The 25,548-nt window shown below is 41.9% G+C and overlaps 1 protein-coding gene across 18 annotated transcripts in view; it reads right to left on the bottom strand.

Moving 5' to 3' along the window:
• The window catches only part of CACNA1D (calcium voltage-gated channel subunit alpha1 D), a 214,424-nt gene that overhangs the window by 2,915 nt on the left and 185,961 nt on the right, over positions 1-25,548 (bottom strand). For 17 of the 18 annotated variants that reach the window (XM_079964941.1, XM_079964943.1, XM_079964939.1 and 14 more), the window contains 7 exons: positions 15,701-15,814; positions 13,255-13,646; positions 12,433-12,459; positions 11,209-11,358; positions 10,620-10,783; positions 4,755-4,876; positions 1,458-1,778 (listed from right to left, as the gene is read on the bottom strand). In XM_079964941.1, coding sequence (XP_079821067.1) covers positions 1,458-1,778; positions 4,755-4,876; positions 10,620-10,783; positions 11,209-11,358; positions 12,433-12,459; positions 13,255-13,646; positions 15,701-15,814 — 1,290 coding nt within the window. The other variant, XM_079964937.1, reaches the window with a different exon arrangement.

Raw genomic sequence — 25,548 nt, 5'->3', positions numbered from 1 at the left:
GGAAAAAGCCTTTGTTGTAGCAAGGGATTCTATGTAAGCCCCTTCCTGAAACGGGAAGGTGTTTGTATGAAACCCGCCAAGCTGTGCAGGATTTAACACACACACCCCCCCCCCCGTTGTCAGCCGAGCAGGGTGTTAAATCCTTCTGCTTTAGGGCTGCATGCCCCCCTTTTGTTGCTTGAAACAGCCAACATAGGATTTTCAACTGATTATACAAGTGACTTTTGATGGTGGGCAAGGTTTGGGAGAAATGGCTTCGTGGGGGTGGAGGTTCTGCACCTTGGTTTAAACCATTCCTCAGTCATTTTGCCTTGGGTTCTCATCCATGGGGAACAGGTAACAGCTGAAGTGAACATGCTCCCCCCAAAGCATCAGGGAGTGCCTACCCTAAACAATCTTCTGATTTAACAGAAAGAGACAAAATATCCGGCTCCCTCGGCCAATAAAGTGAGATGAGCACCGTAACCCCAGAGTCGGCTACGACTGGACCTAATGGTCAGGGGTCCCTTTACCTTTACCATAATAAAGAATATGTCACTGCAGGGTGGAAAGGCAGAATATGGTCTTGCACTTGTCTCTTTGCTGCTTTGGCAATTCCCTAAGTGACACTGCTGTTACTGCATCAGTGTTCCTTATCTGGCAAAACTCATAAAACAGCCTTCTCATAAAACAAAACAAAAAGCCACCTGTTTCTTTGTTTAGTATGTTGGGATGTTTCTGTAAGCAAATGAGCCTTCTGTAACCAAATTAGGCTTCTGTAACCAAATTAGCAACGTGCACCTGATAACATCACCGCTGCATCATCTGTGTCTTCCCATCAGCCTCAGATTTTGAGGGGTGTGGAGTAGCAATACTTCAACCCTCTTCTGCTTTGAACTCTATCACTACCAAACGCAGAGACAGTGGGAATTCCTCCTCAGCCCCACCACCCAGCCTTTTAAGTAGACACTGCAAGCTGTGGCTGCTCCCAGACAACTTTTGAAATTATTTGAGGCATCTCATCTGATTCTGTCAAGACTTCCTTGGAAGGTGGTGCACACTCCTTCCTTGGAGGTTTTTAAGCAGAGGTTGGATGGCCACCTGTCATGTATGCTCTAGTTGAGATTCCTGCATTGCAGGGTGTTGGACCAGATGTCCCTTGGGGCTCCCTTCCAACTCTGATTCTATGGTATTAGGATTCCACCTGGGGCCCTTTGAAACATCAGTTGTTGGTGGTTTGCCTTGGAAATGCAGCAACCTTCTTGATCTTCTTCCTGCTCTTCACAGCCTATTGCAGGGCTAGTGATCATGGCTGGCAAATCTCTCGAGTGTCCTTATGTGTTCTAGATGGAACAGGGCTATCTCTGCTGTTTGTGGCCTCTAGCAATTTAAGTATGTGTAATGGCAGGTAAGCCTTTGTTTTCTAAAATGACTTAAGTAACACCATGCAACTAAAAACAGGAGCTCAAAGCACTTACCGCTTCTACCAAACTATCCGCACTTCTCTGCTTGTCACTATGCTTATGCCTAAAGTCGCTCGGTACAGTCAAATTAGCTGGCGTAAATGTCCGATAGGCAATATCAGGATCATCTGTGTACCAGGAGCTCCTATGCAAAGACGGGAGGCTGCCGTTCATATGTTCCGTTGATTCTGCTCGGTCCACTTGGATAAGAGGCGTATAATAAGGAGTACGGTCGCGGTTGGGTGGGGTAGCTGGTGGTGTGGCCCAGGAACGGGTTGAACGGCTGGGGGAATGCCGGTGAGCTTTAGTGGCATCTAGACCTGCAACAGCCATGACCTGAAGAAGAGATTAAAAGCTAATACACTCACAGATTTAGGAAGGCAGTAGCAGATCACATGCAAAGTAGTTTCAGCCAGTAACCAGGCTTGTCATCTCAAGCCAGTTAAGGTGTTCAATCAGACATTTGTTTGTTTTTAGATTGAAGAGTGAACCATGCCATTGTTCAATTTACTTATGATTTGCATTTATGAACATGGTAGACAATGAATGTGTTAAACAAACAGGAGGGGTGTGTGTGTGTGTGTGTGTGTGCGTGAGAGAGAGAGAGCATACCACTTTGATTTATTACTTCTCTGTTCTCTCAACAAAACATGTGAAAGATGGCTTAAAGCTCACTGTATTTGGGGGTTGCCAGGAAATATATTGGAAACTTTTCACAACCCTGAAGTTGTGCTGGGTTAAAATACTGGCCATAATCCAGAATTATATTGTGTTTAACGTCCACTGATTGCGATGAGACTTAATGTGCCTAGCTGTGCGCTGAACTGTGGCACCCAAGTCTCAGCTAAGGGAGTAACCAGTGTGCTGTAACTCTTTGGCTGCATGACTGAGGTCCATCCTGTGTAAGCACTTCGGACAGCAAGAAACTCTGAAACAGATCCTGGCAGTGTTACCCACTATATTTCAATAATATATTTTTGAATATGGAATGGTGCAAAATAGGCATAATTGAACCCAGTATTCAAGACTTGGGGCTCATCCACACTAACCTTTGGCCCCACACTTTAAAGCTACGTTTCCAAGCATTTTTTTGGCCTGTCATTTCCCCAGGACAATTTGATGCTGAATCAGAACAAATGGGGAACTCAGGTTGTCTGTATATTTGCATTTGTTCTGATTCATAGGGAAAGCTTCAGGGCTAAAAGAAAAGGGCTCAGATGCAGTGAAGATCTGTGTGGCACAAAAGGAAGTCTGGATGAGCCTTTAATGTGACCTAATATTGGGGAAGAAAATGCATTATTATTAAAAATGCACTGGATGCAGTGTCCTAATAAATTACAGCAACTTCTACTGAATGTTTGCAGAAATACCGTATTTTTCGCCCCATAGGGCGCACTGGCCCATAGGGCGCACCTAGCTTTTTGGGGGGGAAATCAAGGGGGAAAAAATTATTTCCCCCCGCAGCCATCCCCAAGCTAGAAGAGGGAGACGGAGCGCTCCGTCTCCCTCTTCTGCCTTCAGGGACAGCCTCCCTAGCCTCCGTGGGGCAGCGGCTTGCCTCCCCGCTGTCCCCCGACCTTGTGGGGCTGGCGGTGGGGAGAAGCAAGCTTGCTTCTCCCCACCGCCAGCCTCCAAACCAGGTCGGGGAATAGCGGGATGGTGGCGCTCCGCCTCCCCACTGTCCCGCGAACTTGTGGGGCTGCCCGATATCTGCCCGAAGCCCGGGGTGTGCTCCGGAGCATGCCCCGTGCTTCGGGCTGCAGGCTGCCGCCCGCAAGCCTTGCAAGCCCGGCAGGAACTCCTGCCGCGCTCGCAAGGCTTGCAGATAGCTTCCTGAAGCCTGGAGAACGACAGGGGTCGGTGCGCACCGACCCCTCTCGCTCTCCAGGCTTCAGTGAAAGCCTGCATTCACCCCATAGGATGCACACACATTTCCCCTTCATTTTTGGAGGGGAAAATGTGTGTCCTATAGGGCGAAAAATACGGTAAATACATCAGGGATAGGGAAGCTGAACTGCAACTCCCATTGTCTTTGAACATTGCCCATGCTGGCTGGGGGCTAATGGTGTCCAACAACATCTGGTTGGTCACAGGTTTCCCGTCTCTGAAATACAGAACTTTTTGCCAAGCTTCTCAACCTTTGCAACTACACCATGAGACCAATTGTTTCATTTTGGGACATGCTCTCAGTACAATCAACTCCTCTTACTTCTGAGCAACCACACATTGGATTGGGTTGCAGTCTTATGCCCACTTACATGAGATTAAGCCCCCTGAGTCAGGGGACTTAATTCCAAGGGAAAATGCATAAAGCCAAATTTTGCTGTTTAATGTCAGCCCCAGAAAAACCCATCAAAATGCAACATACACCATTCTTCAGTAGAAGCATTAATAGGATCGTAGACATAGCTGATTGTAACTTGCAAAAGTTGTAAGGGAGGAATTCCATGTTGTACTAAGGAGATTGTTCTGTTAGCACAAGCGTTTTTCCTTGCCAAATGGACTGATCTATCTCCTCCCTCTGTATGCTATTCTGGGGTTGGGATTTGGGGAGGGCGCAGGAGGAAGAAAGGTGAGGGGGAGCTCCACTGAGCTAGCTGGCTTCTGCTGGTACAGCAACTTAGTTGAATCTGGCCCTTTGTAACTAACCAGGGAAGTATGAGTTGCTTACCAAACCCTTTAAGGATCCAAATTGCTCTTTGTTTTGCCCATCAGGACCATTTTTTCCTCCTGAGACTGGACTTGGTGAAGAAACAGTTGCTGAGAAATAGTCTAGAGGCATAGGAGCACCCTTCCCATTCCCCTGCAGTCACGTTTTTCTCTCCCCAATTCAGGATCCAGAAAGCTGAGCTCTCAGGAGTTTTAACGTGCTGGTGACCTTACAAAATCCCTAGTTGGGCATTTAGAATGGGGCTTAAGGCAGCTAACTTCCTCCCACCATCCATCCATCCTTGCTATCACACCTCCATGTGTTTGAGAGAGATTGCCTGCCCTAACTATGTATATGCACTGGGGAGCCTTGATTTTTCCAGTTTCAAAAGACACAGGAGCCTCCATGAGTACAGGAGGTTTCCTTCCCACAAACAGTTGTCTTGGAACACCCAGAAGGTGACAGGGACCGGATGTGGAGCTAGCATGCCCAGGCATGCTCTTCTCTCTTCACGTGTTCTATTCAGAACACTTGGAAAGGGATTCCTATCTTTCATCACCCTGAGTGTTGCCAGTATTGGCATATTCCAAAGAAGTGGCATAAAATTACACATCAAACATAGAATTCTGCAACTAAAGTGTGAACACTGTGTTTTAACTCACCTGCTGTTGCATTAAGTGCAGGGGCAAAGCAGTGCGGTGGTGAAAAGTGGGGGATAGTGGGATTTCATCCTGACTGCTCTGTCTGCGGAGGCATTCAAAATTAAAGGAAGAGCGGCGATTTGCTGAAACATGAAAAGATTGAATTGGTGATTACTATTTTCTGGAGACAGTTTCAAGAGGAGCAACTACTAGTCAATTGCAGGAAAGGTGGCAAATAGTTTTGGGTTGTCTTAAGGAGTAACTTACTGATTGCTAGCTACAATTAGGACATTTTCTGGTATTACAATTAGGATAGACAGATTGATCTATGAAGCGTCAGGCTGCAAAAGCTAATAATCCATAAAATCCAAAATTCTGATAACTCTCCAAGGCAGTTTGCCTGGCCCAAAGAGGGAAGTGTGATAATGCAAAATTACATTACACTCAATAAAAACCACAGCTCTAATGGTGTGGGGTTTTGTTTTGTTTTTTGACACTTTGAAGAAAACACATTGAAAGGCCAATTATGTCTCAAAAGTGTTGAGAGAAACCCAAGACAGTGTCCTAGATCGCACAGCTGAGATAACCAATATAAAATCATGATGCAAAATAATGTATCATGCTGGGTGTGAATTAAATAATTTAGGAAACCTTCTTTACAACTGATTTTTCCTTGAGTTAATTTCATCCTTCTCCGGTATCCCTAATCAAGAAGCCCATGGCAATTATGTTAACAGAGGGAGTAAAAAGGACAAGACATGTGCCGGTAAGTAAGTCACCGAAATAACAGTAGTATTTATTTAATTTGTATCAGTACTATAAGCCTGTGTATATAAGGGAAAGTTTGCTTCTCCAGGAACAAATGCAACACTAATTCACTTCCTTGTGATCTCAAAATTCAAATTGCACCTGTCACATGTTGCATCTGACAATGTTTCCTTCTTGTGCATAGCAACCTTAAGTCTTCCAGCATTGAACCTTAGATTATGTTACCCCCAGGGGTGAGGCAGATAGGATAGAAACAAGATAGAAACAAAGATGCAGGCCTCATCTATGGCTTGGTTTGCATGTAACTCTAAACCAAGGTTTAGCATTATGGTTGCTTCCAGTTGATGAGTTTACTGAGCATCCTTATTTGTTGTGTCAAGTAACTGTTATCTCACACCTTTTAATGTATTTTCTCATCTCTTCCCTGAGGTTTGTTGTGGCTTATTCTTATAATACTAAGCCTTAGAACAGAATCACACTTAATTGGGCTATTGTTTCTGTTGGTTTGTTGCAAATCTATTTCACAACTAGCAAAGGGAAGCTAAACAGCACTGTGGTAAAGGTAAAGTGACCCCTGACCATTAGGTCCAGTCGCAGACGACTGGGGTTGTGGCGCTCATCTTGCTTTACTGGCTGAGGGAGCCAGTGACAGCTTCTGGCTCATGTGGCCAGCATGACTAAGTCACTTCTGGTGAACCAGAGCAGCGCACGGAAACGCCGTTTACCTTCCTGCCAGAGCAGTACCTATTTATCTACTTGCACTTCGACATGCTTTCGAACTGCTAGGTTGGCAGGAGCAGGGACCGAGCAAAGGGAGCTCACCCGTCATGGGGATTCGAACCGCCAACCTTCTGATCGGGAAGCCCTAGGCTCTGTGGTTTAACCCACAGCACCACCCGTGTCCCTAACGGCATTGTAACTTCACAGCAAATACACAGCAAAGGAAGTGATCCTGTTGTCTGGTTTCATGTTGCAGTCTGGGTCCAAAACAGCAAAAAGTTACATGACACTATTTTTTTTACAGTAACAAGTTTATTTTGGATCACGTAATTTTATCTCTTAGGTAGTGTATGTCATGGTACCATAACTGCCTTTGTTGTGCTGGTTGATGGCCTTTGTTGGGAAAGAGTGCAACCCTGCTCATTCTCCTTGACTTCTCTTTGGATTTTGACCACTGTAGACCATGGTATTCTCCTGCACTAACCACTGTATTTCAGCAGTTCCATCCCTACCTTTAGGGTTGGTTTCAGAAAACACAACTGAAGCTACTGCTTGCCACTGGGGGGGATTGACCTATGGCACGGCATCCCAGAGGGCTCCATTCTGTTCCACATGGTTTTTTTTTAACAACTATGCTCTTGGAAATGTCATCAGGAGTTTTGGTGTGAGGTGCCATCAATGTGTGGATAACATATAGCGGTCTCTGCGCACCATCTGAATCAGGAGAGACATTTCAGTAGCTAGGCCAGTGCCTAGCTGAACATGAGCCAAGAGACTGAACGTGAAACCAGACAAGACAGGAGTGTTACGTGTTCCAAGTTCCCAAGCCCGGGAGGTGGTGAGGCAACCTGTTGTGGATGAGAATGACCAATGGTGTAGCTGGGGGCACTGCTGGATGCAGTGCTGTCGCTGGAGGCCTGTGTGGCCTTGGTAGTTAGGAGTGCCTATTTCTAGCTACAGCTGGTTAGCCAGCTATGGCTCCTCCTGAAGAAATCACTTGCTCATTTTACTCAATAATAATAATAATAATAATAATTTATTATTTATACCCCGCCCATCTGGCTGGGCCTCCCCAGCCACTCTGGGCGGCTTCCATAGAAACCAAAAATACAGTAAAATATCACACGTTAAAAACTTCCCTGAACAGGGCTGCCATGCTCCAATAGTGCCCAGATGGGACTGTTGTAGTGTACTCTATGTGGTGGTGCCCTTGGAAAAGGTTTGGAAGCTGCAACTGGCACAGAATGTGGAAGTCAGAAAAATGTCTAATATGGCTGCAAGGATTCATATTACATCTGTTTGGAAACATCTCCTCTGGTTGCTCGTCTGTTTCTGAGGCCAATTCAAGGTGTTTGCATTAGTCGTACAGTCCAAATATAGCCTCCTCCTATTTATGCCAGCTCAAGTATTGAGATTAGCAGAAGTGGTTCTCTTGGTATTGCCACCTCACAGGTCCAGTAGTTTTAAACAGGGCCTTCTCTGTGATGACCCCAAAACTGTGGAACTCCCTCTTTGCATCTTTTGCTTAAGATAAACCTGTTTCCTCTGGCCTTTGGAAGTGAAATAGGATATTTTTTTTGTCCTCCCTTTAAATGGTGTTGCTAGTTGTATCTGTTCTATGCTCTTGTTGCTTTTCTATGGTTTGTTAATTATGCATGTTTATGTGATGGTATTGTCCTAAATGTAACCTGTCTTGTGGTGTTGGGGTGAAGGGCAGTTAAAAAATAACTCCATAAATGAATGCTGTTTTAGTAACAGAGGGTAGATTTCAAATGCTAATCTGGAAAGTATAGATCAATCTGGATCAATTCTAATTCTGACTGTTAAAGAACTTCAGCAACCCGTTTTCAGTTAAAGGACTGGATGGTGGAATAAGTGTCCAGAATAAATTCCAAGGCAATTTACTCAGAGCAAAAAGCTAAATTGATAGTTAACAATGTGGTGACAGAAGAGTTTAAAATTGAAAAAGGAACACGACAAGGTTGCCCCTTATCCCCTCTGTTATTTATTTCAGTCCTAGAGGTGCTTTTGAACATGATTAGGGAGGACCGGTTGGTGCAAGGAATACAGGTCGGAGTGAAACAGTATAAATTGAAAGCTTTTGCAGATGACTTGGTAATAACATTACAGGAGCCAGAATCTAGTACGAAAAGAGTTTTGGAACTGATATATGAGTTTGGTCGGGTGGCGGGATTCAAATTGAATAAGCAAAAAACTAAGGTTTTGGTAAAAAATCTGACATCTTTGGAAGCAGAAAGGTTTCAGAATGAGACAGAATTAAATGTGGTTAAAAAAGTGAAGTACGTAGGGGTTAATTTGACTGCTAAAAATTTGAATTTATTTAAAGATAATTATGAAAAATGTTGGTCAGAAATTAAAAAGGATTTAGAAATTTGGTCAAGATTGAAACTTTCCTTGCTGGGTCGAATTGCAGCTATAAAGATGAATGTATTGCCAAAGATGTTGTTTTTGTTTCAAACTCTACAGATTGTGGACAGAGTGGAATGTTTTGGAAAATGGCAGAAAGATATTTCTAAGTTTATCTGGCAGGGCAAAAAGCCCCGAATAAAATTTAAAATATTAACTGATGCAAAAGAAAGAGGGGGGTTTGCCCTGCCAGATTTAAAGTTATATTATGAAGCTGCAGCTTTCTGCTGGATGAAAGATTGGCTACTTCTTGAGAACACTGATGTCCTAGATCTGGAAGGGTTTAACAATGCTTTTGGTTGGCATGCATACTTGTGGTACGACAAGGTAAAGATTCATAAAATGTTCAAAAACCATATTGTCAGAAAAGCAATATTTATTGTCTGGACAAAATATAAAGACTTACTAGAAAGTAAGACCCTGAGATGGCTATCACCAATGGAGGCTAAGGCCCGGAAAAGACTCAGTATGGAGGCCTGCTGGCCGAAATATTGGGAAATAATAGAAAAAATTGGAGACAAATGGAGGTTGCAGAGCATGGAGAAATTAAAGAATAAGGTGCAAGATTGGTTACATTACGCTCAAATTCAAGAGGTTTTTATATTGGATAAAAAGATAGGATTCCAGGTGGAGAAGTCGAAATTAGAGACAGAACTGTTGGAACCAAAGACTAAGGTACTTTCGAGAATGTATAACTTGCTGCTTAAATGGAACACACAGGATGAGACTGTTAAATCAGCCATGATAAAATGGGCTCAGGATATTGGGTATAACATTATGTTTGAGGACTGGGAAAGGTTATGGACCACCGGAATAAAATTCACGGCATGTAATGCCTTGAAGGAGAATATTATGAAAATGATATATAGGTGGTACATGACCCCAGTCAAGCTTGCAAAAATATATCACCTGTCTGATAATAAATGTTGGAAATGTAGAGAGGCTGAGGGGACATTCTTTCACCTCTGGTGGACATGCCCAAAAGTGAGGGTCTTCTGGGAAATGATCTATAATGAACTAAAAAAGGTATTTAAATATACCTTTGTTAAGAAACCGGAGGCTTTCCTCTTGGGCATTGTCGGCCAGAAAGTGTCAAAGAAGGACAGAAATTTCTTTATGTATGCGACAACAGCAGCAAGAATACTTATTGCAAAGTATTGGAAGACACAAGACTTGCCCACACTGGAAGAGTGGCAGACGCAATTGATGGATTATATGGAATTGGCTGAAATGACTGGCAGAATCCGAGACTTGGGAGAAGAAACAACGGAAGAGGACTGGAAGAAGTTTAAGGACTATTTACAAAAACAATATAAGTTGTATGAATGTTAAGTATCTGCACGATTTAGAAAATCTCAGTTCCAGCAAATAGATTTTGTAAAATAGAAAATTAAGTTATAAGTAAGAAAAGGTCGAAATTTAAGGCAACAATATGTTTAAATTTAAGGTATGAGTAAATGATAAAAATTATCTTAAATTTAGAAGTATAATATTTGGAAAGTACAAAATAAGGTATGAAACAAGGTAATAATTTGCTGATATTTTTAATATAAATAATGCAGGGTAAAGGAGATGTGAGGAAGTCCAGTTAGTTATATATAAAAAAATTGTATTGAATGGTTGGTTTTTTTCTTTTTCTTTTCTTTTTTCTTTTTTATTTCTTTTTTTCTATATGGTTTTTTGGTGTATTTGTTTTGGCTTTTTTGTGTACTATTTTTTGGTGAAGGGATCTTGTATGAAAATTTAATAAAATATTTTTAAAAAATAAAAAAATCCATAGCTGGTTGACTATTTTCTCTGTTCGTTAACTATCGCAACAGTGTTATTCTGTGAATGAGTTGCCTCTGGTTTCTGACTGTTTATGATGAGTAGGATAATTTTGATACTATGGGGCCAAGAGACATCCACAGGTCCTGTAGCAAACCAAACATACGTCCATATAATGAAGTCAACTTTCCCAGTTGTACTCACGTGTGGGTGTTGGAGGTAGCAACCGCCTCCTTGGAGATCTTTTTGAATCATAGCACGTCTGGGAGTCATCTTCCTCAAAAAAACCATGTGGGTGATGGTAACCCTTTGGCCGTTCGAAGTCCAAATCATTACAGTGATATCTACTGGGATAGTCATATGTATACCTGCGGTAAAGAAACAGATGATTAATGCCCGTCATACAGGAATAGCCCAGGACATTTTGCTGTCTCAAGTTGGAGTAGCAAATAGTGCCCTTCCCAAAAAAAATCAAAGTGCAGAGTATGTAAGGACTTTAAGTTATCATAGTACTTCAACTGTCACAACTGCCTTCCCTCCATCCCAGGCAGTAAAAAACACACCAATAAATTACATAACTAACAATTTGCTGCCCTCTTGGCTCCTTGTGTGTTCAGGGTAAATTCTGAAATAGGAAGTCTTTTCCATCTGTGTGGGCTGCCTGCATATTACAGAACTCCAGTAGCACATTAAAATAGTTTTTCTTTCTTTGCTGTATAGAACATAAAATTATCTTCATAATTGATTTAGGCATATACAAAACTGTTTTCTCAATAAAGACTAGGAATCTTACCTGCTTCCTGACAGCATACTGTCTTCTTCATAATATTCTTCACCACTAAAATATTCCTGATCATCCAAGTAGCAATCATCATTATAATAATCTCGAATTTCATGATCTTCTCGGCAAATTGTGGGTAGATGTCTATCTCCAGATTCTGACCTACAGACAGGACATAGATGTTTGGCAAAGGCCTAATTTCTTGAAGGAACAATGTTGACATAAATTGTTGTAGCTGCACTTTTCACAAATTCCCCTTCTTTGGAAACATCGCTGTCTTGTCTTTTACACCCATGCATAAATCATTGTAGCAGAAATGTGGTCTAATGCCTATCACTGTGGACTTTCGCTTCAGGTATGCTTTTCTAATGTAATCTTAAAAGATAACGCACATGGTTTTAGAATTTAGTGAAGTAAAAAAAAGTTCTCGTTGCTTTTATTATAGCATTCATGAGAAGAAAAAACTATTATTAGTTAGGACGAAGCAAGTCTGACTGTACAAAGTTTGGGTGTCAATCATCTTACTTTAGGAATATAAAACACTTAAGGTTATGAGGACAACCGCTTTATTTTCATTTGGTTCAAGAATAAGCCATACGTCTCTAGTATTTTCCTGTATTTCATGGCCAGAGAAACTATTTTTCTGTTGAAAGGGAGGTAATCTGTCAGGAGCTACATCTTGGCAGTGGGTGGTGCTGTAGCGAGTGATGGGTGGGACCAGAACCAAAGGACATCCCCTCTCCCTCCCTTCCCCCTCTGCCACCACCTTTCCCTCATTTTTCTTCCCTTGCCACCTGCATGAAATTGGGCTGTGGGTCGCATGCAGCTCTCTGCTTTCCCATTCCTTTTTAAGGTTCAAGTTATGCCCAAATAATAGTTTCAGGCCCTCTTCAGTCTGACGCTGAACATGCAGCAGCCACAGTGGGGCTGATGCAGATGTCAGTGTCATGGAAGCATGCCTGGTGTGCATATTCTTGTTACCCCTTTCACACATTTGGATACTCACAGTAGTTTAATACTCATGAACTGGAGTAGTCTTAATAATTATTCTTTCTCATGATGCCCATAATGTTCTGAGAAATTCCTATGGGCCCCACAGTTTATAATGACCCCAATGTGAGTATCACAACTCATGTTGCTTTTGCTATGGTCTGAAATAATTTTTAAAAGCATGCTCAGTTGTATCTGGGCATGTCAATACCCTTTTGCCAAGAGCTTCACACTGTATTTACTTACCTAATGTAAGTTTCATAATAGCGAGATCTATCCAAGAGGGTAAACAATGTAGAAGGAGAAAAGAAGTATAATTAGCATTCATGAACTGGTGATAGTAAGGTACTTGTTTAATAAATTTATCTACAACACCCCACCCCTGAAATATATTTTAAGATATGCTACTTTAATAAAAGAGAAACTAATTTGCAATTAGTTCTTGACTTAATGAACTGTAGAACAGAACATGCTATTAATGCTTGTATCTGCTGAACTGATCTGATTCTCTTCACCACAGTAAGGTAGTTCTCATGGGCATTTGCTGGATCAGGTAACCAACTAAATCAGAACATGTAGCTGAATTAAAAGCTAAATGCAAGCTATATGCTGAAATACAAGTTTCAAGTAATCTATAAAATGAATCCAGGTCAGTGAGATAATCAAGGATAAGTGGTCAAAAAGCAGCCAAATTTTTATTCAAAGACTGAAAGGAATGAAAATGGTATGCACCTTTTTGTAAAAAACAAACAAACCCCAAACCCACTACAGTGGACGCTTGGGTTGCGAATGTGAACCGTGCAGGATGCACGTTTGCAACCCGCAGCAGCACGTCTGTACACGCACAGGTTGCAATTTGGCGCTTCTGTGCATGCGCAACCACTGAAACCCAGAAGTAACCCGTTCCGGTACTTCCGGGTTTTGGCGGGTCCGTAACCCGAAAAAACGCAACCTGAAGCGTCTGTAACCCAGGGTATGACTGTATTTGATTAGTTCATAAGCATTATGCACAACAACGTGACTGGGATATAGAATGGTCTGAACCCAAACACTGTATTTCAGATTTACCTCCTATTGGCAGATCTTCTACGTTTTTCATGACGATCACTTCTGGAGTGGGAACGATGCCCAGTTTCAGATATGTACTCATGACTTCCACCACTTGTGTGTCTTCCATTAGCCACTTTGGACATGTTGGCATTATTGAGGTTAGCATTTGTTGAGTTTGGAACATGCTTCCCTACAGAGTTGTGGTTATGATGGCTATGATGACTATGGTGGTTGTGGAATAAGGAGTTTCCTGCTGGAGGAGGCACATTTTTCTCGGTAGTCTCAACCGCAGATGGAATTGAAGGCCTTTGGACATGCAGGGGACGGTGCGTGGTATTGATCTGCTGAAATGAATCCCTTGTATCATTGCTAACATGGTTTACATGATTTCCAAACAGGGCACCATTTCTCTGCAATATACAAGTTAGTCAGTTAGTTAATATAATACATTGCTGAAACCAAGCTTGCATCAGTGTATGTGCATACCATTATGTGGTACATTCATGGTCCTGAGGTCAAGCTATTGCACCGTCATAATGTGTTGTTTTATACAAGGTCTTCTGTAGTGATATGGGGGTGCCCATGATCATGGCAGCTATATTATGCTGCTACATTGAAAATCTGCAAGCAATGTCAATAAGTGAGTGTTTTAAAAAGCACTGTGCCATAGATACTCAGACTACAGTGTCTGTAGTTGATAGCCAAGCAAAATAAAGTCATCAAATATTATAGCATGTACAAACTATACTATAGACAGCGTATATCCTGAAATTTCAACTGCCCGTTAAAACTATGACTTAAAGCCATGCCACAACGATCTTGGTGTTGCAGATAGCATCAAGAGTTCTGTGATTCTGTTCTCATACAGCTGGAAGAGCAAGTTGTGCTCCACTGCAACTGCCCACACTGTGGATCAAGTTGACCATCCATGCAGCTCAACCTATATGCATGGATGGCGCATCATACAGTATAGTGCTCAGAGTTTCTTATGAAAAGAGTGAATGGCATGCAATTCTATGATTCTTTTTACACCTAACCCAGATGGTGCAGTCTACTCAGGACTAAGATGGAGATAGGAGCAGTATCTCTTGGAGTTCAATCTAGGGAAGACAGAAGCAATGACAATTGGCAGAAGAAAACATCTGGTGAGGTGTCTGCCTCCAAAGTCTTAACAATCCCCATTCTTGCTGTCATTGACAACTCTAATCTCAAGTTAGTGGCAGGAGCCATCTTTGATCAGGCCAGCTTTCTCCCTAGGCTTTCATATGCTATTGGAAACTCACAGACAACAGGACATAGCCATCAACTTCTTGCTTAAAGTACATGTAACTATAGGAGATCAAACCTATCCATTCTTAAGGAAATCAGCCCTGAGTGCTCAGTGGAAGGACAGATCCTGAAGCTGAGGCCCCAATACTTGGGCCACCTCATGAGAAGAAAAGACTCTCTAGAAAAGACCCCAATGTTGGGAAAGATTGAGGGCACAAGAAGGGGACAACAGAGGACAAGATGGTTGGACAGTCTTCTTGAAGCTACTAACATGAGTTTGACCAAACTGGGAGGGAGTGGAAGACAGGAGTGCCTGGTGTGCTCTGGTCCATGGGGTCATGAAAAGTCGGACACGACTAAATGACTAAACAACAACTACTATAGGAGATTTCTGGGGTTGATATTGCAAATGCTGTTATCATTCTACAGTGGTCCTGGCCAGACATTTCAGGGAGCAATGCAGTCCAAACCCCTTGCACATTTGAAATATAGAAATGATCTTTGTTGTATGAGAACATCCAACTTCCAAAATTAACTGTTTGCTAGTTTTGCCATTACAGCCCTGCTTTATTCCATTGAAAGATGGGAGGTCACCAAGCAGCTTTTATTTACAATCACTTTATTGATTTGGCAGTTTTATGTGTTCTAGAGAACTTTTGTTTTTGAAATTAAAAATAGTTTAATTCTAACTCTACATGTGAAATTCATGTCAGGTGACATGCCTATAGAAAATAACTTAAAATTTAATTTAAAATCATGATTATGATTATTAAAAGTATTAATGCCCTCTTGACTCCCCCTCCCCATTTTGATGTACTTTTTCTGCACTGCCTTGGATGTGTGGCTGTTTCCTGTAGTGCAATAAGCACATCTTGTCCAGATATTACACAGAGAGAAATTTCACTGACTTCAGTAGACCTTACCTGCTCATAATGTAAGGAAATTATGCACTGCAAATTGCTTCACATAAGACAATCTATAGTAAAACAACTGAGGCATAAAGAGAAGGCACTGAACCCCTTGAAAAAATATTGCAGTGTTGAACAAAAATGTTTACTATCAGTCTATATATGTTTACTCAGAAGTACAACCTGCTTAATTCAACAGGACTTCAAAGCAAGCATGTATAGGATGGCAGCATAATATTGTAAATTTCACAAGTTCGAGCCAACCAATTTGTTATATGTCCATTTACTTTATATACTTCCTCTTCCTCATGGTGATTTTGCTCAGGTTCATCTTCTTGCAAATCACAGGATATAGCACGCCGAATTTCAGGTCCAATATCATGAAGCGTCCTTAGTCCCGCCTAAATGGGTAAAACATAATCATTGTGCATTAAAAAATAATTAACTTTTCTCTTTCCGATTCATCACAGTTAAGGGACTGATGTGAAGAGTTTTTGTTATATCCTTCGATCCTGACTTCAGACTGGTTTCTAAGCCCCTTTAACCTATATATTTACTGGTGTTGCTGTTGCTGCCATTGCTCCTTTGGCAGTCGAGGAATGTGCAAATACTTCCAAGCACATGGTCCTGCTTCCTGGTAAAGATTTTTACGAAGTGATGACCAGACTTAGGGACCAAGCATTGCTGGCATGGTTTGTAAATATACCAAGAAATCCAACTGCATTGACAAAAATCTCTACCATATATGTTAGTGTGGGAGTCACAACAAACACTATACCACAACACTCGTAAAATATTGGTACTACGGACCAGAATCAGGCCAGTCTTGAAAGAGCTTGAAGCTATATGTACTGAAGTCCTACCCTCCAGAACAGGAGAAAACAACATGCTCCCTCCTCCATGTGACAGCCCTTAAAGTTATTTGAAGATGGCTATCATATCTCTCCTGTTTCCTCTTTTCTAGGCTAAACATACCCAGCTCCTCCAAGAACTCTTCATTAAGCTTAGTTTCCAGACCCTTGATCATCTTGGTCGCCCTCATCTGCACATGTTCCAGCTTGTCAGCATCCTTAAATTGTGGTGCCCAGAATTGGACACAGTATCCAAGTGTGGCCCGACTAAGGCAGAATAGAGTGGTACTACTACTTCCCTTGATCTGGACACTATACTTGATGTTGATGCAGCCTAGAAGTAGTTCACAGATGGAAATATTCATCCTTTCAAAAGGCTGACAAGCAAACATCTAGAGCCTCTTTGTCCTAAAATTCACGTGAGTGATTGGACTACAATCCACAGAACCTTCCACAGGTTTTGCATCCCTTAAAGGAATCACTGGAAGTTTCCTAACAAGATTGGGGGAGGAATTATCTGCAATAATCTTAAAAGGAAGAGCATGAGGCAATGATGGATGAATAAAACCAGCATAATGTATTATTCTTGCACAACAAAAGGGGATCAAACACACCATCAAGTAACAGCAGGAAGGATAGTTTTCCAGGCTTCTTCATCAGCCCAACTCCACTTTGCTTCTTGACCTCCCTCTGCTTCTGCACTGCTCTCTGCCACAGCCCATTCCTGCTCACTAACCCGTTACCTCTTCAGCTTCTGACATCTCCTCCTGCCAGTGTGCTCCTCCCTCTCAACCACTCATTGTTGTCCTACCACCACTCTCCTGGCTCTGAGCCCTCTTCTCCTGGGGATTCCCCAGCTGGTTTCTCCCACCACTCCTCTGCATCCAGCCTGTCCATCACAGTGATACACTTTCAACTTCACCCAATTTTTGGCATAACAAATTGTGTCCAAATTCACAAATTACACTACAGTGGAACCTTGGTTCTCGAATGCCTTGGTACTCAAACATTTCGGCTCCTGAACGCCGAAAACCCGGAAGGAAGTGTTCCAGTTTTTGAACAGTTTTCAGAAGCCGAATGTCTGATGTGGCTGTCAGCTTTTGTTTCTGGTTTTCGAATGGATTACATTCAAGAACCAAGGAACCACTGCATCTGCTTAAAAACTTTTAAAAAAAAATTCTAAAAATTCCCAAGCAGTGTTGGGCACTACCTGGTAATGTTCAATAATTTCACTGGTTATAGTAAAGGTACCCCGATCATTAGGTCCAGTCGCGGACTCGGGTTGCGCGCTCACCTCACTCTATAGGCCGAGGGAGCCGGTGTTTGTCTGTAGGCAGCTTCCGGGTCATGTGGCCAGCATGACTAAGCCGCTTCTAGCAAACCAGAGCAGCACAAAGAAACGCCATTTACCTTCCCGCCGGAGCGGTACCTATTTATCTACTTGCACTTGACGTGCTTTTGAACTGCTAGGCGGGCAGGAGCTGGGACCAAACAACGGGAGCTCACCCCGTCACGGGGATTCGAACTGCCGACCTTCCGATCAGCAAGCCCTAAGCTCTGTGGTTTGGACCACAGCACCACCTGCGTCCCTCATTGGTTTACTCTTGAGTAAAACACTGTTGAATATAACTCAGTAAAGGTATATTTTTCCAGTGAGCTATTTATTTGGTCCTAAGCTCTATATTTCTTGGGTAGTATAAAATTGCTTTCTGTCTTCTTGTTAAGCAAATGCTGGTTTTTGCAATAATTTGTTTCCAGAGACTCTTTGACAACAGCAATACCACAAATGGGAATCAAAAGAGGAAAACCCTTAGCCAATATCCAAGTAGAATGTCTCTCAAAAGCTTTAATGTCTTCCCTTGAACTGCCCAATTTCTCCAGGCTTGTTGTATGGTTCTTGGCTTCCAAAAATGCTTCAAACATTGACCCAAAGAATTCCATTCCAGCAAGAGCTTTCAGAGCCACCGGGTAGCCAAGATTTGCTCTCTGGAGCCATATCCCAGCTTCAGGATTATTTTAGTCACCATTTGTTCCCCCACCCCTCAATTCAACCTTTCGTTTAGAGGCGGCCAGTTTTATCAAAGCTGGTGCAGCTGAGAGATATATACTCCCTATGACTTTGCCTCAAGCCCCTTGTGCAGGTAGTAATAAATGTTGCAGAGTCAGTCACCTGATAAAATGAGTAATTATCACCAGATAACTTTATTATGTTCAATGCTAGTTCCCACCCTGAAATGTTTCCTTAGCTCTACCTGACATGGTAAAAACCTGCTAGATTAGTGTAACATGTACAGGATGAAAAAGAATGAACAGCCCAGTCTCCACAAGGTTATAAGTACCTCTCAAAGAAAACAGTGGTTTAATCCAGTGGTTCTCAGCCTACGTCAAATGCTCAGACAAGTAACTTGAAAGAAGCATACATTTGAGGAAGTCTAAATGAAAGGCTTATATAATATTATATAAACTTATATAAGTTTGGGACCCATTACTCAGATGAAGGGTGCAACAGTAATCACCATACAAATATGGTAACAAAAATTAAGAAATGAGTCTCCAAATGTAAGTTTGGGTTGAAGACTACTGCACCATATCTGCAAGCATATATCTGCTTATTTCAGAGCAAATCCCACTGAGCTTGTTTCAAAGTAATAATGCATAGGGACTCCATATATTACAGTGCTTCATCTGAACAATTCAATAGGAACAGTCATAAATAATTCCATGGTCTATGCACTTCCCCTTTTATAGTCTTGCATATTGTGTTCTGCCTGTCTCTGAGGTACTTCTGGCTGTCAGGGTATTAATTTATTGTATGCCACAGACCTATGAAACATGATCCTTAAAGCCTAGGGTGGGGTGGGAACATGAAAAGACTTTGGGACTCCCTGGCCTATAGTTCAGTTTTGTGTCCCCAGAGATACTTTTTAAAAGCACACTTCATTCTGACTTTGTTGTCCCCTTACCAATATTGAAGTGATATAACAGATTGTGTTTCCAGCTCCAGAACCAGCTCACCATCAGCGTTTAAAACTGCTTTCATTCTGCTAGGATGGGTAGGGGTGATGGATGGTCAGGAATAAAGTACAGTGTGGTTCCTAGATCAAAACTTCAAAATAAAAGTCCACTGTGCAGGTTTTGTACCAATGATCACTAGAAAGCAGCCCAAAACTCAGTGGTCAGAAGACAGACCCAAGGAAATTTACTTTAAAATCTTAAATAAATCCTAAATGATGGGACTAAGTAATCCTAGATTGAGGCACTCTGACTACCAAGGACTTAATTATTGCAGAATGGCCTCAATTACTTAATCGTATTGGGGCTGTTTCTTCAGTAGTTTGTTCCATAACAAATTAGTATAACCTCTAATTGATATAATTCAATGGGGTTGTTCTTTAGAAGGGAAAGCGTAGGTAATTTTTCAAGAAGGCCGTAATCAACACACCCACACTGTATGGTACCTAATATCTGAAAACACAAATAACTTCCCCTTTGAAAAAGCAAAAAATGAAATGGACACACATGCACACATCTGGGTTTGTTTGTTTTTTTAAAAAATGCAATCATATGATATCAAGGAATGCTTCAATAGTTAATATGATGTCACATTACCACATTTGTCATTAAGAAGTAAGCACACAAACACCTTTACATGGTTTTAAAAATATAATGCAAAAAATAATCAAAACGAATCCTAAATATGAGAAAAGATGTACTGGCTTTGGAATTAGGATAGGTTTAACAAATATCAACACTTTTTCTCTCCCTTCAGTTTGGAGGTAATATTTTAGATTTAAGAAGGAAATGCTTCTTAGTATGCTTGCAAAAAAAGCTGTTGCACATACACATAAAGCCCTTATAATCAAACATAAATTGCAGTGCTTTCCCATACAATTCCTCTTCTATGCTCTATAAAAATTTATCACATTCCTAAAGAAATTCTAATCTATAAATAAAAATGAAAAAGATTATTTTTATTTTATATCTGAACTTATATATGTTCTATTATTATATAAGTATGCCTTTTAAAAAAGCTTCTTTCATTATATTAATTAAACCCACAGAGTGATTAACAGGTCATGTAAGCAATATTTAATACCTCTATTAGTATAACTATTGAGCAAAACAAATGTTGCACTGCTTGACTATTTATACTATTCTCTGGAAACCGCCTAGAAAGTAGGTAAGAACTGTAAGCCCAAACAAGTCATCTGAAATGTTGAAAGGTTTGCAAATACCATGGAATCTAATATAATTTTATCATGGTTCTGAAACGGCTGCTGCTAGCTTTCAGGTGTCACTTATCTGCATTGATTTACAGTGAAGGAAATACTTCACTGCATACTTATTCTGATAATTTTACTTTACAAGTAATCAGTGCCTAATAAAATAAAATGCGATACTCATTTGATTAGAAAAGCATACAGAACATCCAAAAACCATGCCACCCCAAAAAAGCTATAGGGCACCTACGCTGTAGCAGTGGATGTAAGAAACATAGTAGTCGAGTCTGCAATCCTCAGAACCATTTATCTTCGTAGATCCCATCCTATTTCAGCCCCCCTGAAACTGTGTTCCCTTCACTCTTCCTGTACAAAGGGCTCTGTGATCTACTGTCAATTCCCGGCGCTGTTCAGCTGAGCTTTGATGTGAGCCCATTATAAACATGGCACACCAATGAAGTTGAAGCAGAGTGACGTACAAACTCCCCATCTGCATCTGATAGCCATTGATAATCTTTTCTAAATTTCCATCGTGATTACAGTAGCTAATTGAGGGTTATAAACATTTCACAAAAATAGCACAGGTTTGTTAAACAAAAGTGTGTGCGTGCCTCTGTGTGTGAGTGTTTCTAGTTTACATACGGGAAGAAACATTTCTATTAGATACTATTTCATATAACATTACGTGACTAATCACATAGGTATAGATAATCCATACATATCTTCTCCAGCAGAAATGTAATGAAAGGGCAACCTCTATGCTATGTATTAGACATAAATAATTAAAGTCACTCATGCTCCACTAAACACTTATTTTGCTATGAATGCAGAGCATCAGTTTTAAGTTTCCATCATTTACTGACAGATAGTTAACTGCAGCCCTGCTCCTGTACTACTAGGTGATTTTGCCGCTGTTTATTGAGATTGGAAATGGTGAAACAAGGGTCAAAGTGATACGTTTGACTATGGGAAATACCGTATTTTTCGCTCTATAACACGCACCTGACCATAACACGCACATCGTTTTTAGAGGAGGAAAACAAGGGAAAAAACATTCTGAATGAAACAGTGGATGTATCATTTTTGTGCTTCATGCTGTGGCCACAGACATGTGATCTGATGGTGAATTTGGGGTGACCCAATGCAAAAATCCTGAGAATCCCTGTGGATCCATGCTTTGTAACCATGTTTTTGCACCATTGCAGCCCCAGGCAACAGTGGGTGCGTGATTTTTGGGGAGCAGGCTGTAGCCATGGACATGCTATGTGCTCTGATGGTGAATTTGGGCTGACCCAATGCAAAGATCCTGAGGATCCATGTGGATCCATGTTTTGTAACCACGTTTTTGCACCATTGCAGCCCCAGGCAACAGTGGGTGCGTGATTTTTGGGGGGCAGGCTGTAGCCATGGACATGCTATGTGCTCTGATGGTGAATTTGGGCTGACCCAATGCAAAGATCCTGAGGATCCATGTAGATCCATGCTTTTTAACCACGTTTTTGCACCATTGCAGCCCCAGGCAACAGTGGGTGTGTGGTTTTTGGGGGGCAGGCTGTAGCCATGGACATGCTATGTGATCTGATGGTGAATTTGGGCTGACCCAATGCAAAGATCCTGAGGATCCATGTAGATCCATGCTTTTTAACCACGTTTTTGCACCATTGCAGCCCCAGGCAACAGTGGGTGCATGATTTTTGGGGGGCAGGCTGTAGCCATGGACATGCTATGTGATCTGATGGTGAATTTGGGCTGACCCAATGCAAAGATCCTGAGGATCCATGTGGATCCATGCTTTTTAACCACATTTTTGCACCATTGCAGCCCCAGGCAACAGTGGGTGCGTGATTTTTGGGGGGCAGGCTGTAGCCATGGACATGCTATGTGATCTGATGGTGAATTTGGGCTGACCCAATGCAAAGATCCTGAGGATCCATGTGGATCCATGCTTTTTAACCACATTTTAAGTGGGGAGGGAAGGAAAAACACAGAAGGGACAAGGAGCAGGAGAGGGGTGTACAGAGAAGCAGCTGGCTAAGAATGCAGGAGAGGGGTAGGGAGGAAAGGAAGGCAAAAGTTTTCCCTCACCTACCCACCCAAGCCAGCCAGCTCGCACTCTCTCTCTCTCTCTCTCCCTCCTGCATGTTTTCAGCTTTCCCCTCTGCTTGCCTGGAGGGGAGGGGCTTTCCCTGCTCTTTGTTCCGTTTGAGCAAACACAGCAAGGAAACAGAGGTGGGTGGGCAGTAAGACCCTGAGGCAGAATGCCGGAAAGCAGCCGCTTCCTCTTTCAGGTTTCCCTTCTAGGAGACGCGCGGTTTGATTTTTGCCTGCTTTTTTTTGCCTCCCCTTGCACTATTTGGCTCCAGGGACCACACATTCGCTCAATAACACGCACAGACATTTCTCCTTCCTTTTTAGGAGAAAAAAATCTGCGTGTTATAGAAGAAGAAATACGGTAATCACTAAGGCCCAGTTCATATTTCATTTTATGAGTAGGAATGACAAGTGGGGATTTATTATTAGATTTATTTAGTAGTATTTATATCCCATCCTTTCTCCCAAAGTAGCTTAGGGTGGTCTAGAGACAGGAACATACAAACATTAATACTCCATCATTAATAACCATGAGAAGAGGGTTTTAAGTGAGCATAAGAACCAGGTCTAAGAAAATTTATCATGGCTACCATTACCTTCACTTTATTTGTTCCTTAGGTTCTAGATAAAGCATACAAACATTGCAATAGAACTGGAATGAGGATCCCAACGCAAGATGGTGAATTAGATGATCTTACCAGGTCCTTATCCTGTGAGCTGTTGCTCATAGGTGGGATATAAAACTATTGGTTAAATCTTAAAGAACATGCTTGGGCTTTATTTCCACATGGCCTTCCAGTTGGCATTCTAAAGTATGTGTTTTACTGTTGACTTGTATTGATACTGTGGTAGGGTGTGATTGTATGGCTGTCGCCTTATGAGAGATATCAATCTAATAAAATTCAACTATGTTTTATTTAGACCCAGTGACGTTAATGGACCTAATTCAGTCATGTTCATTCATTTCAATGGGTCTACTCTGAGTAAAATTTAGTTGAATACTGCCCCTTATTTTTGTAGTGTTCTCTCAAGAAAGAATGTAATGACACAGTTCTTTTTGAAGAAGTTGTAATTTGATTTATATTATCAACCATAAACCATGTATTAATTGTACTTTAGAGGAACATGAAACTTCATTTAGTGGCAGAGAAGCATAGTGGTTCATCCACACAGCATCAAACAGATTGTTTTCATATGGATCAGTAAAAAAGGTAAAGGTACCCCTGCCCGTACGGGCCAGTCTTGACAGACTCTGGGGTTGTGCGCCCATCTCACTTAAGAGGCCAGGGGCCAGCGCTGTCCGGAGACACTTCCGGGTCACGTGGCCAGCGTGACATCGCTGCTCTGGCAAGCCAGAGCCGCACACGGAAACGCCGTTTACCTTCCCGCTGGTAAGCGGTCCCTATTTATCTACTTGCACCCGGAGGTGCTTTCGAACTGCTAGGTTGGCAGGCGCTGGGACCGAGCAGCAGGAGCGCACCCCGCCGCAGGGATTCGAACCGCCGACCTTTCGATCGGCAAGTCCTAGGCACTGAGGCTTTAACCCACAGCACCACCTGCGTCCCTTATATATGGATCAGTAGTTACATTTTTTGGTGGTTTAACAGGCCACAAATGTAACTTTTGTATAAAAGTTGTGGCCTAAATCGCAGTATTTTTTTAGAGGTCTAGACTTCTTGTATTGCAACTAGCAAATTTCCATGATATTTCAGTTTTCATTTGACTGTCTAAGAAACTTTACCTCACGGCTAAAATGGTGTGTGTGTGTGTGTGAGAGAGAGAGAGAGAGAGAGAGAGAGAGAGAGAGGCAGGCAGGCAGGCAGGCAGGCAGACATGATATCACCAACTTCTCGATATAAGAACCAATAAATACTGAACTACAGAGAGCAATTCATCTATATTCAGAAAACGAAAATCCCTTCACAAAAGATTCCATCAAATAAATAATTCAACCCGAACTAATTTTAACATGTTCTTGCTGCAACTGATTTTCTAAAAAGGCAACTATAGCCATCAAGTGCTTTTCAATCCTTATCTAGTTCCAACCCTTATCTTGACACTGAAGACAAATGGTAGACACTCTAAAATTAGTTTCTGAGATCTCTGTGATTGGAACTAACTTTTATTCAAATGTCTCGTGCTATTGGACCTGCAACCCTCTGGTCTGGAGGAGGCCATTCCAGGGGCCATAAAAAGCATCAGATCTCCCTGACATAAGGTGGAGACAGAGATCCTGTGTTGAATGCTTCTTCTCTCCATCACAGAAAATTCTGTGGTCCTTGCTCTTGTGTATGGCCCAAAAGGGGGTACACCCTGGGTGGGTTAGGGGAAAGTACGGATCCAAAAGATCCATAGCCTTCCCTTTCTCAATAGGCCCCTAAATCAGGGAGAAAACTATACTTACTAACTATACAATACCACTAGAGTTGTACTGAAATACTTCTTGGGAGTAGGAGGATGGAAGTGCACAGCAGCTCTGCTCTGCTCATCTTCCTGCCTGCAAGATGTTGCTTGTGGTGGTTTAGTCACTTTCAGTTCTCTCTCACACACGGAACTTATGGTTGCAGCCTTAAAGGCCTAGTCTAGACATAATGCTTAACCATAGATAAACATGGACCATGGTTTGTTCCCTTAATCCTGGCTAAGATCTCAAACATACAGTGACTCCATGGCTTAACTTGCTGAGTTAAGACAAAGGGTAAGGAAGTGCCTTAAACAAAAGCCCTATTCATCTGTTCCGAAAGCCAGGAAAACAACATGTGAGGGTGTGGGAGACATACGTATGTTACATTCACCCTATCCCTGTAATTCTGTTCCAGTTGAAGAGTTACTGTATTTTTGTTGACAGTTGATCTACGTTTTGCAGTTGTCATTATGGTTATATTTTCTCCAGAACTTTGTTATTTGAAACTACACTACCTGAAACTTCCTTATGGCGTTGACGGGCATGTAGTTTTGCATGTGCTATTGCAA

The sequence above is a fragment of the Podarcis cretensis genome (genome assembly GCF_951804945.1).
Source record: "Podarcis cretensis genome assembly, chromosome: 2".
Lineage (NCBI taxonomy): Eukaryota > Metazoa > Chordata > Lepidosauria > Squamata > Lacertidae > Podarcis > Podarcis cretensis.
Note: the sequence above shows the minus strand (reverse complement) of the source record. Positions and strands in the feature narration are given on the sequence as shown.